The 20,128-nt window shown below is 45.1% G+C and overlaps 1 protein-coding gene across 4 annotated transcripts in view; it reads right to left on the bottom strand.

Moving 5' to 3' along the window:
• Nucleotides 1-487: 487 nt before the first annotated feature.
• The window catches only part of VANGL1 (VANGL planar cell polarity protein 1), a 53,283-nt gene continuing 33,642 nt past the window's right edge, over nucleotides 488-20,128 (bottom strand). For all 4 annotated transcript variants that reach the window (XM_063624643.1, XM_063624646.1, XM_063624645.1 and 1 more), the window contains exons 5-8: nucleotides 13,439-13,572; nucleotides 11,874-12,006; nucleotides 10,442-10,676; nucleotides 488-4,831 (exon numbers count right to left, since the gene is read on the bottom strand). In XM_063624643.1, coding sequence (XP_063480713.1) covers nucleotides 4,571-4,831; nucleotides 10,442-10,676; nucleotides 11,874-12,006; nucleotides 13,439-13,572 — 763 coding nt within the window. In that variant the 3' untranslated portion in view covers nucleotides 488-4,570. The remainder of the gene's footprint in view (nucleotides 4,832-10,441; nucleotides 10,677-11,873; nucleotides 12,007-13,438; nucleotides 13,573-20,128) is intronic.

The following is a 20,128-nucleotide window of genomic DNA, read 5'->3' as shown; positions in this document are numbered from 1 at the left end:
AGTGAAAGAAGAGATCCTGCCTCCCAGTGAACTCTCACCCCAGGTTCTAGTTCAAGGATGTGTCTCTAGGTCCTTCCTCAACATCCAGAAGCGCCAAATCATTTAGACCATACTTCAAGGTACAGTGGACTGAGGGGTTAGAATCAAACATCTAGTTTGAAATTCTGTTAACCAGCCATGAGACCTTGGACAAGCCCCTTCCTCTCTGACCTTCCTTTTTTCACCTGAAAAACCAAGATGACTCATATCTTGAAAGAATGCGGGGATAACAAGGCTGGGTGGAACATGGACTGTGACATACAATACCTGATAAATGTGTTAGTAGCCTTTCCTTTCTTTGACCAAAACATGTTTTGTCAAAATGTGATCCAAAACTGAATTTTCTGAGTATACACTTGGTTAAAGCTCAATGCAGTTATCTCCAGAGTGTCTAAACTATCTCATTTCGCTACTGCACTGAATACCAATCAAGAACGGTGGGCAGAAGAGCAATTCTTATTTTATTTATAATGAAATATGACCACAAGGTTACATAGTAGTAAATTCACAGTAGTGATTTTTTTGTTGTTTTTTTGGTAACAAATCCATAAATCACAAACACTACCCAGAAACACTTAAATCACTTTACAATCGCAGGGTCTCTGCTGCAGGACTATTTAAATAAATATGCTAACATTTCCGTGCTACTTTAAGTAACCTATCACTTTTTAAAAATAAAGCCCAATTTTTAAGTTACCTTAAGAAATATCTAGTAAGGCTTCCAGGGTAGTGAAGTTTGTGCAGTAATTTTCTTAGAGCTTGACCTTTCTTTGTTTGTTTCTTGCTGTTTTCAGAGTCCTAAAGCAAGGAAGAGTTTAATGGACTTGCCTGCAGGACAGCAGGCTCCCCAGAAGACAGTGCTGTGCTAAAGCCATTTACTCTAGGGGGAGAAGCCAGTGTCAGTGAGGGAAAGGAATAAAGCAGGGGACGGAAAAGTCACTGGTTTAGAGCAACCTCCCAAAACACAGGGTTTTTAAGTAATCTCTCAAACACAGGGGACTGCAGAAACACAGACACCCTCACACACTCAGCTATATACACATTCACACGTATCTGCTGAGCTATGCACCTGCTACAGACAACACGGATGTTAAGATGTCTGACATATAAACGTGCTATCCGTCTGGTCACACACTCAGAGAAATGCTCACATATATGGAAATAAAAACGCACAAACAAATATGCATCCCCACTTAGGGATACTTACACAGCAGGACCCAGATTGGAAGGTAAACCAAGGACTCACTTTTGTTGGTTTCACTGAGTGGCTGGAACACTCACTCAGTACATAGGTTGGAGTGGCAAGGTAATCAATTTCTGTCAGTCCAATACACTGGTAGCATCCCACAGAGCTACAGCCCTTAGGTAAATGCATGCACTTGAAAGTGATTATGAGAGGCACAATGAGAGAGAAATCTACCACCAACTACTGTAGAGAGGGGAGGGGTGAGCACTTTATCCCTATCCAACACACACCCGCACAGCCAGTCTCTCCATTAAAAAAGGAGTCCCAAGCCCCAGGCAATGAACTACATGGCAAACACACCAGGTCACCTGCCTCTTACCATTTGCTATAAAGAACTTGTCTTCTATGTAGATGTCAAAAGGCAAGAACAGAGGCGGGGGTGGGGGAAGGGAGGTGATGATAGTTGGGCAAAAATTTGATGGTCAAGTATTTTCTCTAGGGCTTACTTTATGAATTTTAGCCAAAGTATTATACATTTGATTTAACATTTTGATAATGCAAAGGACGGATGAACTATATAGCTTTAAAATCCTCTCTGAGAATGCACACAGAACTTTTTAACATTCAGTTCATGGACTATAAAAATTGTCCTATCTTCAAAAGTACACATTTAAGAACAAATTAGCTACCAGTTAAAACATCACCAGGGAAGAGAGCCATCTCAGACACAGACTTCTCATTAAGTTCTTTAACACTCAATGCTCTAATTTTAATAATGTAGGCTGAAAATTATAAAAAATCTAAACATTTAAGGCAAATGAAATCCTGTCTACTATAATGTGAACGTATGTTCTACCAGCCTTAGGGCAAAGTTTACCTCCTTTTAAAAAGAATAGCCTACCAGTTCCAAGAATTGAAATAAAAATGCATTGTGTTCAATTGTGGGATGCAGCTTTCTGAAACCTTAAATCTTTTAAATGTCATTTACATTGTTCCCACTGCAACAGTAACTCAAGCTATAAAGAGGTTGAAAGTGCAAAGGCTTTACAAAGATCCTGCATTTTATTTTGTTATTCTTTCAAAAATAACTCAATACAAAGTCAATATCAAAAACCAATACTCGATTTAAAACAGAAACAGTTATTTCTGAATGTCTGACATTCTCCTATGCAAAGACTTGGAGAAAGAGGAAGGGGGAGAGAGAAAATAAATTCTTTAATTTAAACCTTTCTTCACCCTGCTGGGAATGCACATGCCAGAGCAAATGAATCCAGCTTAACCCCTTCTGGACTGGTCATTTAAGATAGGGTTGGAAGAACAGTATTTTAGAATGGTGATGAACAGTGTCATTATTAACTATATGTATATACACTTATGGCACTTGGAACTGCACTGTATCCATGACGTAGCAACCTCTGACACAGCCCATCTCACACTTGCCATCTCTTACCCCATCTCCCAAAATATTTCCTGAGAAAGATATTGTAAGGAACTTCCAGTTTGAAGGGATCTAACAGCAAAAACTAAGAACAAAAGCACCATGGTTCCATGGTATGTGCTTTTTATAAACAGAACCACATAGTTGAATAGTACATCTTGGCTCCACGCCACACCTATGGGTTCCCCCTTCCTTCTTCTCCAGCATGTCTTTTCAAGCTGAAGCCTGGTAATTGAAGAATGTTGTTTACTTTTTCAGGTACGGTGTATTACAAAGACCCAAAGCGAATTTTGATTTTTACAATGACAGAAAACACTGTATCACTTGCGGATTGCATGAAGCAGTAAGGGAGTAAGGGGCTGTGCACACATACAAAGAGCATTCGACAATGTCATCCTGTACTACAGCAAGGTGGCTGATTACCCAAAATACTGGAAAAAGCAAGAGTGAACACTTTTAAAAGATTTGTTGCAGATACGGGAAGGCAAATGGAGGCAAAGGCAGCCCAGTGCAAGAGGTCTGGATGGGGCTCCGGAAGGAGCTCCCTGCAGCAGGGCTCCGCCAGGATGGCTCCTCTGCCCACAACCCAGTCAGTGTCTGCTCCCCCAGGGCCAGGGGAAAGCCCACTGAAATCAGCTGTGTTTAACAGACAGACTGCGGATGAATCTTTCTGGACAAGAAGATGGGCTCCCTACTCTCCCTTCCCCAAACTCTGCAGAGTGTCCATTTTCCTTCACCCCACTTTATCAGCAACGAAGAGTGGGAGCAAAACCACCCTGTTTCCTGGTCCTAAGTGGCAGAGGCGATGAGTTGCACAGTGACAGTGGTCAGAAAACACAGGGACTGGACAGCAGCAGTTGCCAGCGTGGTTGGCATGGTTTGGTGTCCCTTGGCAGGGCAGCTGGCTATAAACTTGGGAAGAACTTACATCCCCAGGAAATTAAGTGGCTCCAAGTTGCACCTGCCAATCCCAGAGTCACAGTGTTAGTCTCCCCTGGTTGGTGTAGAACAGTGGGGAGGAAAACTGGGCAGTGTGGGGCTCCTGCTGCAGCCTAAAGGGGGCATTCCTGCTGCCCTCTCTCCCTGTGCTTTACCTGCTGGGCACCCCACACTTCCCTATGCTGGGACTGACTTGAGGCTTCACAAAGAGCCGGAGGGCATACATGGAGAACCAGGTCTGCCAGCCAGGTGGGGCAGGATGGCATGGAGGCCAGGTGGGCAGCTGCAGGGCTGGGGAAGGGCTACCTGCTTCAAGCCAGTACAGGGGTGGGATCAGAAACAGGGCAGGTAGGTTTTCTCTTTGGGAAAAAAACAAAACCAAATCACTTAATAGCTGTAAACGACAGTGCACATTTTTTGTTGTGATCTTTCTCTGAAGAACCTAAGGCAACAAAGAACAAAGACGAAGGTAGGTATCTCCTGAACTGCCCACGACTTTCGTGGGTGATGTGATACTGGACATTAACATACACAAATACATATGTGGACGTGTCGTGACTGGTTTCCTGAAACAGAATAAAGATGTGTCCCCTGGAAGTCTACAAGTAGGCTGACCAGAAGCAACAGGGGACTTGGTACTGGACGAAAGGCAGGAACTAGTTGTAAGGCGAGGCTCCCAAGAAGCACCAGCTCCACTTTGGTTTACAGCTGTAACAGAAGCTCCAGGGAATGGCTTCTTGAGAAGTCCCATCGACAAAAATCAGATGTCATCAGTCACTCTTTTTCAGGGTGGACAGCCCCTGCTTCCTTCCAAATAAAGTGCAGATGGTCAAAGGATACTGGTCAATCATCTGCCAGTTTCAGTCAGCAATGAAGAAGAATTTTTTAAAAAGACACCCCTCTGGCATAGATATATATCTCTGTATATATTTTTCTTTTTTTTTAATAAAGCCACAAATATAGAACTTTTAAACTGATGTCTCAGACTGTAAGCGAAGGACAAATTTGTGAGATTTGGGGTCTATGAACTCTTCAGAGAGTATGATGAATGGAATTTTCTTCACATTGACTACGAGGCTGAAGTCCAAGCACTTAAGGACGAACACAATTCCATCCCGTAATCCATTAGTCACAGCCTCGTCACTGACAAGCCTCCACTGTGTAGAGAGCCAGCGGTCCTTGTCATATTGCAGGGTGGGGCCCGCGCTGAGGTACCGTTCTAGGAAGGCCTGGAAGCAGAGGAGCAAGGCCATTAGGGAAGAAACAGCCCATTTTAAGGGCAGTCCTGCCAGGCGGCTATCCACTCTCACATCTATGAAGAACTTTTTCCAAATAAACCAGCTTAGACCAGAGCCCAGCTCATCACACTCAATTCCCATCAGACCCTCACAACTGAGTCCTTACTGGGGAGGGAAGACTTCTTGGACTTCCTCACTCCCCTTTACCTACTATCCACCAAGGGCAAGAATAGTGTTACCCACAGAGGGAAGGGAAAATGGGGTGGCTGGTGTCAGTGTCTGGATGGAAGCCGTCATGGCTGCATCACTCCATTCCTAGGGTATGGTCCTACTGGATGTGTTTCTCCATGTCTTCCTCCTCCTGAACCAAAAGTTTCTCAGGGCCAGGGCTGTGTCGGGCCCAAAGGAGCAGTCAGGAAATACGAGCTGAATATACTTGCATGAACAAGAACGCATGCTCTACCATTTACTAGCAGTGATTCTGCACAAGTCATTTACACTCTCTATTAGTGGACGCAGTGACACTACCTAAGTCACAGGGCTGCCGTGAGGATGAAAGTGTTAGCTCTCAAAAAGCACTCATAGCAATGCCTAGCATGGTAAGCAAGCAATGGTTATTCCACGTTGGGCTAAGTGTGCACATGGCCAGTCCAAGGGAAGCCCAGACCTGATGTCCCCTTCCCTCTCCTGAGTTCTCTGCTCCAGTGGCACCTGGCTCGATGGAGTTCTGATACACATGCTGTTCCTCCAGCTAAACACTGTCATTCAGCTCATTCTTCCCTGCCCTTCAAATCTTCTTAAGCCTCCTCTCTTGAACCTCTCAGGCAGATTAACATGTCCTTCTCCAGGCTCCTGTAATCACTGACTCTCGTGTGACCCTTTACTTTCAAAGTGATTGCTGACTTGCGTGTCTGCTCTCCACACTACATTTCACTCTCTTGAAGGGCAGGAAGTATGTTTTGTTTTTTTAATTTGAATTTCCAATGTGCCTAGCACATACTAGGAGTTTGACAGCATGCGAATTAAATCAAAGAAATACACTGATTTAGCCATGAGGGGAAGGAAGAATGAAATGAGCCAGTAATACAGAAAGAAACATACTGGGATATGTCAATCAGGTCCCAGACAGAGTCAAGAACAGATTTGGTTTTGTTGAGACGGAGTCTCACTCTGTTTCCCAGGCTGGAGTGCCATGGCAGAATCTCAGCTCACTGCAAGCTCCGCCTCCCGGGTTCAAGTGATTCTCTTGCCTCAGCCTCCTAAGTAGCTGGGATTACAGGCATGTGTCACCACACCCGGCTAATTTTTGTATTTTTAGTAGAGATGGGGTTTCACCATGTTGGCCAGGCTGGTCTTGAACTCCTGGCCATTAGTGATCTGCCTGCCTGGCCTTCCAAAGTGTTGAGATTACAGGCGTGAGCCACCGCACCTGGCGAACAGTTTTTAACTAGTATCCTTTTTTTTTTTTTTTTTTTTTTTTGAGATAGAGTTTCGCTCTTGTTACCCAGGCTGGAGTGCAATGGCACGATCTCAGCTCACTGCAACCTCTGCCTCCCGTTTCAAGCAGTTCTCCTGCCTCAGCCTCCTGAGTAGCTGGGATTACAGGCATGCGCCACCATGCCTGGCTAATTTTTTTTTTGTATTTTTGGTACAGACGGAGTTTCACCATGGGGGCCAAGCTGGTCTTGAACTCCTGACCTCAAGTGATTGACCTGCCTCGGCCTCTCAAAGTGCTGGGATTACAGGTGTGAGCCACTGCGCCCGGCCTGGTATCCTCTTTTATTCACACCCTGCTGCTACTGCCAGGTATATATTTTTTCATCTGTGGAGCATCTATTGTAAGGCAGAAAAGTAAGGCCTTGCATACTGTCACACTTCTAATATAAATACAGCTCTTATGAATCATAAGAAAAAGAAAATAACTCAACAATTAGAGAAATGAAACTAAAACAATAATTTTATAGGAGAATAAATATTATTGGAAAGTTAACATATAAAAATTTTTCTATCACATTATTAACTAAAGAAATATAGGCTGGGTGCAGTGGCTCATGCCTGTAATCCCAGCACTTTGGGAGGCTGAAGCAGGCAGATCACGAGGTCAGGAAATTGAGACCATCCTGGCTAAGATGGTGAAACCCCGTCTCTACTAAAAATACAAAAAAAATTAGCTGGGCGTGGTGGCGGGCACGTGTAGTCCCAGTTACTCGGGAGGCTGAGGCAGGAGAATGGTTTAAACCCAGGAGGCGGAGTTTGCAGTGAGCCAAGATCGCGCCACTGCACTCCAGCCTGGGTGAGAGAGTGAGACTCCGTCTGAAAGAAAAAAAAAAAAGAAGAAATATAAATTAGAAGAATTAAAAACTAACTTCCTCCTGTTAGAATTAAAAACTAACTTCCTCCTGTTAGATGGGCAATGATTTTAAAAAATAACATCCAATGCTCCCGAGTATGTGGGAAATAAAAAATCTCAGATGTTAGAGGTAAAGCATGCAAAAGTACACCCCCTAGGAGGGCAATTTGGTAGGATCTACAACTCTGACCTGGCTTTTCCTCTACTTGAAACTTAGGCTTCAGAAATACTTGTACAAATACATATGTAAAAAAGTATTCACCACAATGCTGTTTAAACCAGGGGTTGGCAAACTTTTCCACAGATGTAAATATTTTCAGCGTTTCAAGCCATATTCTTTTTTTTTTTGAGACAGAGTCTCGCTGTCTCCCAGGCTGGAGTGCAGTGGCGCGATCTTGGCTCACTGCAGGCTCTGCCCCCTGGGGTTCACGCCATTCTCCTGCCTCAGCCTCCCAAGTAGCTGGGACTACAGGCGCCCGCCACCTCGCCCGGCTAATTTTTTGTATTTTTAGTAGAGAAGGGGTTTCACTGTGTTAGCCAGGATGGTCTCAATCTCCTGACCTCCTGATCCGCCCACCTTGGCCTCCCAAAGTGCTGGTATTACAGGCGTGAGCCACCGCGCCCAGCCTTCAAGCCATATTCTGTCACAACTACTCAGCTCTGTCGGTGCAGAGTGAAAGCAGCCATAGGTGATACATAAATAACAGGGCATGGCTGTGTGCCAATAAAATCTGATTAACAAATACAACCAGCCCCTGGCTTTCACTAATGAAAACTCTTAATCCAAATGTGCATCGACAGACTATCAGTTGAATAAATCATGGTATTTGGTAGAATAAGACGTAGCTATTACCAGAAATGAGTTATATCTGTAGTTATATCTGTATGAGTAAGTTCTGTATGTATTGACTTGGAAAGACAGCCAAGGGATAGCTTTAAGAAAAAAAAGCAAAGTTTTATATATCTATATCTCTCTACATATATAGAGAGAAAGACAATATACATTATATAGAGAGATGTAGTATGTAAATCTCTATCTATGAATGATATATATAGTCTATCTATCTATCTATCTATCTATCTATCTAATGAATGATAAATATAGGCCGGGGCGGTGGCCTGTAATACTAGCACTTTGCGAGGCTGAGGCAGGTAGATTGCTTGAGCTCAGGAGTTCGAGACCAGCCTGAGCAACATGGTGAAACCCTGTCTCTACCAAAAAAATACAAAAAGTACAAAAATTGCCAGGCATGGTGGTGTGCGCCCGTGGTTTACACACACACACACACACACACACACTCACACACAGAGAGAGAGAGAGAGAAAGAGAGAGCAATGACCCCATTTCTGTTTTGTTTTCCCATTTCAGCTTAAAAAACATCTACATATATTTGAAAGAATATATACTAACTCCTTATCAGTAAAAACTGTTTTGGGGCAGGGGCTGAAAATTTCATTTTCCGCATGATACTTTAATGTTTGGATTTCTATACCAAAAACAGCTATTATTTTTAATTCAGAAAAGTATAAAATTTTTAAATGAAACAAAAAGCAATCAGGAAACTAAAATCTTGTAAAAAGAAAAACAACTGTTTTGGTTCTACATGATAGAAGCCATCATTTTATACCTGCAGACATATGTTCCTCATCTGCAACCACAGTATTCACGTTTCTGCATTCTATTTCTTGCAACTTACTATTCTAACAGATTCTTTCATGATTCAACAGGTGATACACCATAATTTATAAACCACTGTTATGTTTTAAGTTATTTCCATTGTGGAGGTATTACAGATTGTTTTGCAAAACACCACCTTTGTGTATATTCATGTGTATATATGATTGTACTAAATAGTTTTCCTAGGAGAGAGATTAGTGAATCAATACAGAAAACTTTTTGGTTTCTTACTATTTCTAAATTGCTTTCCTAAGGGTAGTTATTGGTTGACAATGTAACCAGCAGGATACACATATAGTGCAACATATAAACAGAGGTCCTTATAGAAAACAGCTACCAGATGTTACACGTGTACCACATGCCAAGCTCATCTACTCTCTACCATGCGATTTACATGCCTTGTTGCCATATTTAATGCAATTCTTACACAACAACCCTGTCAGAGAGATATTATTATTATCCTCATTGATACAACAGCAAACAAGTGCAGAGGAACTGAAAGAGTTAATTCATGTGATGTGCTTAAAACAGTACCTGTCATATGAAGAGGCCAGACTAAATTGCTATTATTATTATTGGTAAAAATAATGCTATGGCTTTGTCAGGCATTTTGGGTGTTACAGAGTCAGTTTTACCGCATGGTCTTTTAGATTACAGTATTTAGCACACTTTTAGGGATATCACAAGAAACCGCCATGTATCTAATAGAGGGTAGAGTGATTTGTGCACGGTCACAAAACAATTAAGTGGTGGAGTCAGGATTTGAACCCACTTCTCTGTAGAGAAGTCAGTTGCTATATCTTTACTCTAGTTTGCCTCCTTGGCCACAACTCTCTATTAGATACACGGCTGTTTCTTGTAACACTCCTTAAAGTGTCCTAAATATCATAATCTAAAAGACCACTCAGTAAAACTAATTCTGTAACACCCAAAATGCCTGACGGCATTTTTTTTTTTTGGACGGAGTCTCGCTCTGTCGCCCAGGCTGGAGTGCAGTGGTGCGATCTCGGCTCACTGCAAGCTCTGCCTTCTGGGTTCACGCCATTCTATTTTTTTACCAATAATAATAAGAGCTATTTAGTCCATCCTCATATGACAGGTACTGTTTTAAGCACTTCACATGAATTAACTCTTTCAGTTCCCAAAACATACAAATGAGATAGTTATTAGTATTATCCTAACCAATTAACAGGTTAGGAAACTGAGGCACAGAGCTATTGCCATCTCCCCAAGGTTATGCATCTAGTTGGTGGAGGAGCCAGGTTAGAATGAATCAGTTCAGCTCCAGAGTCCACAATGCACCCCTAATCACTATTCCATACTGTCTCCAATCACTATTCCATACTGTCTCCAAGTGAAATTCTCTCCTCTGTTAGAATCCAGAGGCCTTCAAAAGGCACATTTAAAAAAACAATTGTACTAACATAACATAAAATAAGTGAGAATCACTAATTCTTATTACTTGAGTTTTAGAGATGCCTTTTGATTTTATCACTTCTAGTAACAGGCTAAAATTCAACTGGCTCAGTGACAAGCCAGGATGACGGTGGCAGAGCCCGCCCGAGCGGCGCACCTTGGGGGTCATGCCGTTGGTGATGCAGAAGGCCAGGTGCTGCAGGATGCTCTCCATGCTGTGGTAGTTCTGCTGCCGGGTGGTGCGCAAGTACTTCTGGAGAGCCCTGGCCATGGAGGGGAAAATGGCCTGGGCGGCCTCCCTAGGGTCCATCACCTCCCCTGGGGCTTTCTGCTGCTCCTCAGCCTGGAGACGCTGAATGTGGATGAAGGCCTCTTCCACTGCAACCACCAGCCTAGAAGGTGATGCAACACTAAGTAATCAGGACGGTGCCTGCCACAGGGTGTGAGAACAGAATGACGCTTGTCTACCCTGCTGCGGCCCAACCTGCCAACATACCCAAGGCCTGATCACGCTGCTTGCATCCTTAGCTGTCCCCCAGAGAGTGGAGAGGGAGGAAGGGAGAAAGAAAGGCAACAGCAAAAATAACATGTGGAACAGGGGCCCCAGGGGTCGGGGGGAAGGAGCCCCAGGACTGGGAGATGAACTCTGTTCTGAATTCTGCCACCAATGAGCTTGGGAAATGCACTAGTCCTTTTTTCATCTCTGCAATGGTTAGATGAAAAGAGTTCTAAGGACCCTCCAACTGGCTATAAAAGGCTCTCTGTACAGAGGGAGGTGGCTGGTGGTGCAGAAGCAGCCCTACAAAGAAGCAGAGCTGCATGCCCCCTGGTCCGGCCACCCACACCAGCAGCCCCTGGGAAACAGGAAGAGGCACAGCACACATGATGGAACGCACCTCTGTCCCCTTCAGTGAATATGACCTGATGGTGAACACCAGCAAGGGTCCAGGGGTGCAGAACAGGCCCACTCAAGTGTGGGCTAGGGGCCAGGAGCATCGGCATCACCCAGGAATCTGTCAGAAATGCCATTTCTGGGGCCCAACTCCACACCTACTGAGTAGGGCCTTTGCAGGCAGGGCCCAGAACCTGCAGCCTGTATTTGAACAGCCCTCCCAGTGATGCTCATACAGGCTTCAGTTTGAGAAACACTGGAGCAAGGTGCACTCCAAAGGTGTCCCAGCAGGTCATATTTTTAAACAGAAACCTCATTCTAGTGGTAAAAAAGGAAAGATTAAAAGTCTACAAGAGGCCGGGCACGGTGGCTCATGCCTGTAATCATGGTACTTTGGGAGGCTGAGGCAGGCACATCACTTGAGGTCAGGAGTTTGAGACCAGTCTGGCCAACATAGCAAAACCCCGCCTCTACTAAAAATACCAAATATTAGCCAGGCGTGGTGGTGGGCGCCTGTGATCCCAGCTATATGGGAGGCTGAGGTATGAGAATCACTGGAACCTGGGAAGCAGAGGTGACAGTGAGCCAAGATCTTGCCACTGCACTCCAGCCTGAGCAACAGAGTGAGATTCTGTCTTACATAAAATAAAAATTTAAAAGTCTGTAAGAGGGTACTGGCATCAGGAGGGCAGTATACCTTGCTTTCCGCTTCTTTACTCGCCGTTCATGTTCGGCCTCTTCATAATACAACTCGTTGTGGCTTGAGTCCCTGCGCCGAGCAGCTGCAGCAATCATGGCCCGGGACTGGCCAGTGGCATTGTTACTGGGGCCTTTGGGGAAAGGACAGTGAAAGAATAGTGTTAATACCACGAGGCTGGGAAACAGAACAGAAAACTAGTATCCAATCTGTCAATGTTGTCTACCCACCCCCTATGAAACACACACACATAAATCCTAAAGGTCACTTCCCAGGAGGGTGAACTGTGCCCCAGCTCCACATTCACTATGTCCAAGGCAAGGGAGCAGAGGAATCTCCCTAAACCCCAATCTGGTCAGTGGAAATGGAAAAAGAACTCAGAAGGGGATGAAGAATGCTTGACAATTAAAATGTTGGCCAACAACAACACATAGAGAGTGCTGAAGATGTTACCATCTGTTACATAAAGTTTCAGTTTGGCCATAGGGCAGCTGGGACATTAAATTTCAGCAACAAGACAATGAGACAGAATGAGAGGGATGGGGAGAACAAGGACAGACAGACAAAAATGAAAGTCAAAGGACATGAGACACTGAGTCTACAAGGGAAAGCAAGCTATGCTGGAATGTCATGGCAGCCACAACTTTTATAGGAAATGCCAATGCTTGAGGGTGTGCAACATGACCCATTAATGAATACAGACTCAGAAGTCCTGTCCTGTCCCCTGACCACTGACCACCTTAACTTTTCAGAAACATAGGCAGATTTCAGGCTTTCTTATGGATGATCTACTTGGCTGGTGACTTGGTTTCACTATTGGGAATCTTTCCTAAGTTTTCAGATCACAGGTGAAATTTATCAATCCTTCAGGCTTCGTGAGGGAGCTCACACCTCATATAGCCAAAAAATACACAAACAAATAACTGGGAGGATATTGCCACCAAAAACTGACACTGTATATAAATCACTCGACTTGTTGACAATATAATCCTCTCCTAGGGTTTGCAAAGTTCTTGCCCTCACCCAACGTACCCAGTAAGAAATGACACCGCATCCTGTTTCTTGCACTTAACCATCTGATACCCTGAAACATAGCTTGGCCAGCCTGGCCTCCAGCCTCCTGCCACCCACTCAATTCCGGCTCCTAGCCACAAGTAAGAAGTGCCCGTAGGTATCTCACCAGATGCCTGAACTACTGAGATTTCTAGTCTTAATGATTTAGGTAGCTTTCTGAGTTTGTGGGTAATGTGCACAAATTTTGAAAAGCAACCCTTTCCTAATAGCTTCCAATATAAGGTGATCCTGGCAGAAGGCAGGAAACACACACCACTGCTGTTTTCAATCATAAAATCCCAAAATGAACAGGCTTCCCACACAGGTAGATGGTAAATCAACATTCCTCTAAAAATGTGTCTGCCTACATAAAAAAGAGAAATTGTTCTGAAACAAGAATGTACCATAAAGGTAGGCCCAGAGAGGAAGTAGAACCAAACGTACCATGAAGCTTAAATAGTCACCCAACTGTGCCTCTATGAGCACTACAGACACCCTTTCAAGGCACATACCATCTACATTGTAGACTTTCAGCCCGGCCATGTGCTTGGCTGCTCGGAATTTGGAGGCTGTTAGGAGGTTTGGGTTATAGATGGTGAAATCTTTGTAGTAATTTTCTAGGACCACCAATGCTGCTCGCTGGATACTGAGAAAAAAAGAACAAAATTAATGCAAAGCTTTTTCACTGAATAAGCAGGTCCTAAATGAAAAATCCTCTTTTGGAGTCAGGTAAAGGAACACAACATCAAAGATAATCTCATACAGAAGTCCACTGGGTTCCACCACACCTCTGGTCTCCAGGATGAGAACTTAAAGCTGAAACTAAGCCCCATGGCCAAGTGGCTTCTGTGCCCTCTCCTGGACCTGTGATTAGCCACATCCCATCTAGCCCTTTGTTGAAAGAGGAAGAAGTTGTAACTCATAACTTACATTTAGCTTTAGGCACACAAGAACTTTTTCTATTTTTCCTTGGTTTACAAAAGAAGAAACTGAGGACGCCCCCAAAAGGGCAGGAGACTTACTAATGGTTGCAGAGCTAATGAGTGAAAGAACAAAGTATAGATGCAGGTTTCTCAGGTCCTCATTCAGGGTTTTGTCCCCTAGGCCTTGGTATCCCTGGGTATAAGGAATCCTGGAACTTAGGTTTTATACAGACCAGAACAACTGCAGCCATGCAGGGCAGAGCGTACTTAAGAGGGCCTTGGCCAGGCTCTCGCTCTGTAATTACAGGCTCACGCCTGCAATCCCAGCACTTTGGGAGGCTGAGGTGGGCGGATCACCTGAGGTCAGGAGTTTGAGACCAGCCTAACCAATATAATGAAACCCTGTCTCTACTAAAAATACAAAAATTACCGGGGTGTGGTGACATGCACCTGTAATCCCAGCTACTCGCGAGGCTGAGACAGGAGAATCACTTGAACCCAGGAGGCGGAAGTTGCAGTGAGCCGAGATTGCACTATTGCACTCCAGCCCAGGCAACAAGAGTGAAACTCAGTCTCAAAAAAAGAGAGCCTCCGCTGAGACCACTTGATCTTTCTGGGGCCCCCTGCCCCTTGGACTGCTATCTCTGGCCTTCGGCAGAGGGGTATGAAGGTAACCATCCATGTTCCGATATTCTAGGTCTCCAACCTATCCCCTGCTTTGTCCTCAGAGAGCAGCAGGGGAACAAAGAACAGGTACCATCAACAAGTGGGAGAGAAGATGTGGGAGGGTAGTTATAATTGGAAATGAGTATAGACAGCAAAAGAATATGCCCTTGGTCTATGGTGCAGGACACTTGCCACTTTGAAGAACATCTTGCAATGATACAGCAAGGGTTTGCACATACCTGATTCTCATTTAACCCTCACAATCATTCGAGGTAAGAAAACTGAGGCTCAAAAATCTATGACCTGCACAACAGTATGCATTTAATAAACAGGAGAGCTGGAACTCTGATATGATTTACAAACCTCCAAGTGGGGCTTCCCGGTAACATGTGGCCTCTGTGTAACAGCGTACGTGCTGACATCTCCAACCACCACCGTGTTAAATACCACAGATATATTTTTATCTTGCCCTTTAGATTTTCCTTTCTAGTACTCTGCTAAGCAGATCGGCTTACAAGGATTATTTGCAGTAGCCAGAGCACCAGGATGGGGCTCCCTTTGATTCCTGGATGACCACACTGTGTTCCAACACTCTCAGGGTGGCTCAGGGATCTTCACTTCACACCAAGACAAGGGAGCTCCTAAACCATCCACTGGCAATTCTGTCTACCCACCCATTTGGCTCCCCTTGGAGCTCTGCTTCAAGACTTTAACAGAGTTGAATCTGGAAGTCAGTCAGCTAACCTGCTTAAGAGCAGAATCATGGCAAAACTTTCTGAGTTATATCCCCAACAGTGCCTGCATTAAGTTGGTACTTAATATTGTCCTAGATAATGTACAGTCATGTGAGTCTGGGGAACACCATCAGGGGAAATCTGGTGAGACCAACTTTGCATAATGGAAGTAAACCTAAGACTCCTAACAGCAAATCTGCATTTCGAAAATTCTGATCATTCAATTACTCAGTTGCTCACTCGTCATTCCATATTTGAGTGGCTGTGTCTGCTAAGCCCTGGGAATATCAAGACAGACAGAAGGAGCTCCTCTCCTTAGCCGGTACATGCATGAACCCCACAACAGTGAGTATGTTCTCATGCTGGAACACGTAGGGCTGAGTAACCACGGAGAAGAGCTTCTGGCTGCCTGGGACAGGGTGCAGCCTTCCTGAGGGGGTGGCCTTCCGTGGAGGTTTGTGTGTCATGAGAGCTCTTCCTGCAAAAGTCCAGTCTGCTTGCCCTGAAGGTCTCACCCGGCAATCTCCAAGTCAATGTGGCTCCAACACCGTCCTTGCCCCCTGTCCATGGCATTCTCCAGAGAGGGGCAAGTGCTTCTTTATTCCTGCCCCCTCCAGAGATTCATCGCAACCCTCTCCCTGATCACACACACACACACACACACACACACACTCCCTGGTGTGCCTGGCTCAGCTCCCACCCCTGTGCATGCCTTTTCCGGAGTGCCTGGGCTTTGTGGGGCAAGGAGTCCCTCCACATGGCTGTAAGACTCAGTTTATACACACAGATCCGCTGGGGTTCAAACCCACTTCATCCCCCGTCCTCCACTGATAAACATCTCTAGGCCCCTGGATTCCAACAGAAAAGTATTACCCTGATCTAAATTTAAAAATTAAAGGGCAATCATCAGTTCTCAGAACCATTTTCAACTCAAAACTGTCTTGTGGTTGCTGGGTTTTGCTTTTCTGTTCAGCAAGCCTGCAAGGAGGGGTCAAGGGAATCCCATTAATTCAGCTGGGGCCTGTGAAGGGATGGCTGGGTTGGAGCCTCCTGGCTGTGTCTCTCACCCTCCACCCTGTGAGTGTGATGCGCTGCCCAGAGCAGTGGCTTCTGTCTCCAGCAGGGCTCCCGGCCCACCGCCTTCCAGCATGGGGCCTCAGCAGATGCTCTCCAAATGGGCCAGCTCTCCAAATGAGCCAAGTCTATCATAGCCCACCTGACAGCACCCTCAGAGTAAAGTCCTGGCGTCCCAGGAAGTGCCCAGAGTGGGGGCGGGTACCGTGGGATGCCAGCCCTGGGTGTCACAGGCATGGCTCTCACAGTCCTCCCAAGGAGTGAGAGTCTTTGCTCAAAAATACCAAACAAGGGGAAAGTATAGGCGTCCCGCACTCCCTCTGGCTCTGCCCTCTCAGAGAAGTGACAGGATGACTCAGAGCCTGCCGTGGGCCTGGCCAGCCACACAGGCTGAGAAGCCAATGCTGAGGCTGAAGAGATCTCACGGCGAAGTTGATAAACGCCTCCAAGAGTGTGCATGCTCTCACCTACAGAGGATGGTCTGATGCCCAGCATACCTGGCAGTATTAGCGATTGAGAATTTCCAAGTAACTAAACACAAAACTCAAGTGCACAACTTAAATAAAATCGTTGTGACATTTTGGGATAAAATCCAATATGCCTTTCTTCTTTTTTTTTTTTTTTTTTGAGACAGTCTCCCACTGTCACCCAGGCTGGAGTGCAGTGGCGCAATCTCGGCTCACTGCAACCTCCACCTCCAGGTTCAAGAGATTCCCCTGCCTCAGTCTCCCAAATGGCTGGGAATACAGCACGTGCCACCATGCCCAGCTAAATTTTGTATTTTTAGTAAGGACGGGGTCTCACCATGTTGCCCAGGCTGGTCTTGAACTCCTGAGCTCAAGTGATCCACCCATCTTGGCCTCCCAAAGTTCTGGGACTACAGGTGTGAGCCACTGTGCCTGGCCTTTCTTCATCGTTTTGAAGAGAGTAAGCTATGTGATATATGACTTAAGTCTTCTTGATTACTCCAGATGATGATTACGCATCTTAACACTGAGCTGTGCCACGTACATAATGCAGTGAAGACACTGGGTTCCATCAGGAGGTGGAGGCCATCTATCCCCACTCTGTCCCAAGCTGCAGCAAGTGTGAATAGGTGAGGCTGTTTTGTTTACATTTTTTCTACATTTTCCCTCACTACTGCTATCAGTCATTCCTAATTACTATGCCATGGCCTCAGTCATAGCCCCAGGAGGCCAGGATGCAGGGAGCAGCCGTTCCATCCACTACTGTCAGTGGCTAGCATTCCTCTTGCCTTGATTCCTCTCCACCCTCCAAATATGGAAGGAACCACAAAACCAACACACAACTGGCTTCTTTCAGGAAGCCTTTTCGAATCCTCCAGTCCCCGCTGATCTGTCCTTAAACCTGCAGCATCAGCAGTGATGACACATGACTTGTGATATCTTCGAGGGAGTCAAGGAAGCTGGTCTTGCCCCTTCAACAAGCTTGCCTATGCAAATCCCTGACACACAGGGGACATGTCCTTTGGTTCCTCCATGGGTATATAATACTTGCAGGCTTAACTACTCTGTTCATGCAATCTTAGAATTCCCATAGGCCTAAGATCAGTTCTGAATATGTATTTCATAAAATCATGGAATTTCAGAGGCAAAAAGGGCCCCAGAGATGAACAAAAGCAAATCCTCTACAAACCCCAATCTCTAGACCAGACAATCTTGGGGAAATGTGGGAGGCAAGAAAAATCAAGTTGGTTAGAAACTTGCCCCCTCTGTTATCACCATTACATTCAGAGAGAAAAGGTGGTAGCCTGACTGAACAGGACCCCTGTATTGCCGTCAGGGGGAGCCTGAAGTATAGACTGTGGACTCACCCCCTCAGAAACCTATGACAAGGAGCATTTTCCCAAGATAGAGGACTCTGTGCTCAACTGGTGCCACATGCCAACATACCTGCCTAGTCACAACCCAGGGAAAGAAATACCCTCTCCCAGACCACACAGATTTGTGGAAAGCAGCACATGAAGGTATGCCTAGTTGTGACAGAAATTCGCTTGAGACCTATGCTTAAAAAGCTCCTCAATAGGCTTGAGTCTAGGCTGGTCCAAACTTGAACTCCTGGGAAGGATGGGCCAGCAATGGGTCTACACAAAGGTCTAAGGGAATCTGACGGCTACATTTTAATTTAAAACCCACTGCTGACCACATTGCCTACTGGCCTATTTTCTCTTCAGGACAAAGAGGGTGGAATGAGAAATGCTGTAGTCTTTTGTGTCTAATCAACCACGAAAGCACTTCCAGTGTTGTTGACAACTGTTATATGACTGCCATGGCAACAGAGAAGAGGGGCTCGCCCTTGGGCCACATTTCTTAAACAGACCTGGAAAGAAGCACCTCAAAACATAGTTCAAATGTTAATGCACAAAAATCTGAAAGACATATTTTTTAAAGATAAATTCTGAAGAAAAAAATACAAACCAAATTAATGCCCTGCATACCTAGACCATCCACTGCCGCCCCATGCTCTGTGCATGCCTGAATCTGCACAGAGGCTGCGGGAGGAGGCATGCACAGTGCAACTGGTGCAGACTCTGGCCCCAGACAACATGACTCCAGGCTCTCTCACTCACTCATCCACCTTGAACGAATTAGTCACTTCTCCAAACCTCATACTCTTCATCTGCAGGATGGGAAGAGGAGCACAGAAAACCCTGATTACCACAATAATTGGGCTCCAAAATACTCAGTGGCATAAAATGTCTTACTGAAAGGCTAATGAATTGACTGGGGCAGGCCTGGTACAGGCAGCTACTCGGAACCTCCAGCAGCAGCCTGCGAGACCCAAGTATACCGGGTGCTGGCTGAGGTGGGCATCGCCCTAAGGCAGGTTAAGTCTCGTGAGCTTAAATATCCATTGGGACAATTCCAAGTTCTATGACATTCTGAGACTTCAAAGCTATTTAGACCAGTATTTAGACCAGGAAAAATACTGGAGACTTGGGAGTTCACCCACCACTTTCCTGCTTCCTAAAGAGGAGTAGCCTGCCTGGTTTAGGTCTGTGCTGAAGATGAAATAACACATTTTAAAGTGTTCAAAGTAAGTAACTCATAAATGCTACATGAGCTTATATGGCCACATATGTTGAAGCGGCCAACTTGATCCCATGTGCGCCTGTACCAACCTCCCCCAGAGGCCCACCATGAGGGTACTCCCATGGGAAATGAGCCAAGATGGGTCCACTCTGCACAGTTTTCCTTAGGGACTGGGGCCACAAAGTTATGCTACTCTTTGTTTTTATGCAGTACTTCCTGCCAACTCTCAGCCTCCTGAAAATCAAACCTACCTATAGGGAGGCATCCATTGTAGGAGTACTAGATTTCAGAAGGTCTAGATTCCCGCTACCTACCTTGTAATCCTGTAGAAGTCATTTCTCCTTTCTTGGCCTTTTTTTTGGCCTTTGATAAAGAGATAACACCAACTACTGCATGTGGTTGTTGAGAAGAGCAAATGAAATAATGAGAGTGAAGGCATTTATAAACTATAATGCATTGTACAAACACAAAAAATTATCACATTACTAATAATAAGTCTGAACATTTCGCAGTGGGGATGGGGTTGGTTGGTGGCTAGAATATACACACAGCACCTAGGCACAAAAGCATGACCCCACTTCCATTTATACTGAACCTCAAAATTTTAGAAATGGAAGGAATCTTAGTGTTCACCCAAGCAGAGATTCAAGAATCAGAGAAATCAAGAGTCCATCAGTCCAATCTCCCCCAATCCATATACCAATTAGTTTTTTAAATTATTTTATTTATTTAGAGATGGAGTCTCGCTCTGT

This window comes from Symphalangus syndactylus, chromosome 12, assembly GCF_028878055.3.
Source record: "Symphalangus syndactylus isolate Jambi chromosome 12, NHGRI_mSymSyn1-v2.1_pri, whole genome shotgun sequence".
Lineage (NCBI taxonomy): Eukaryota > Metazoa > Chordata > Mammalia > Primates > Hylobatidae > Symphalangus > Symphalangus syndactylus.
This window is presented reverse-complemented; position numbering and strand designations above follow the sequence as displayed.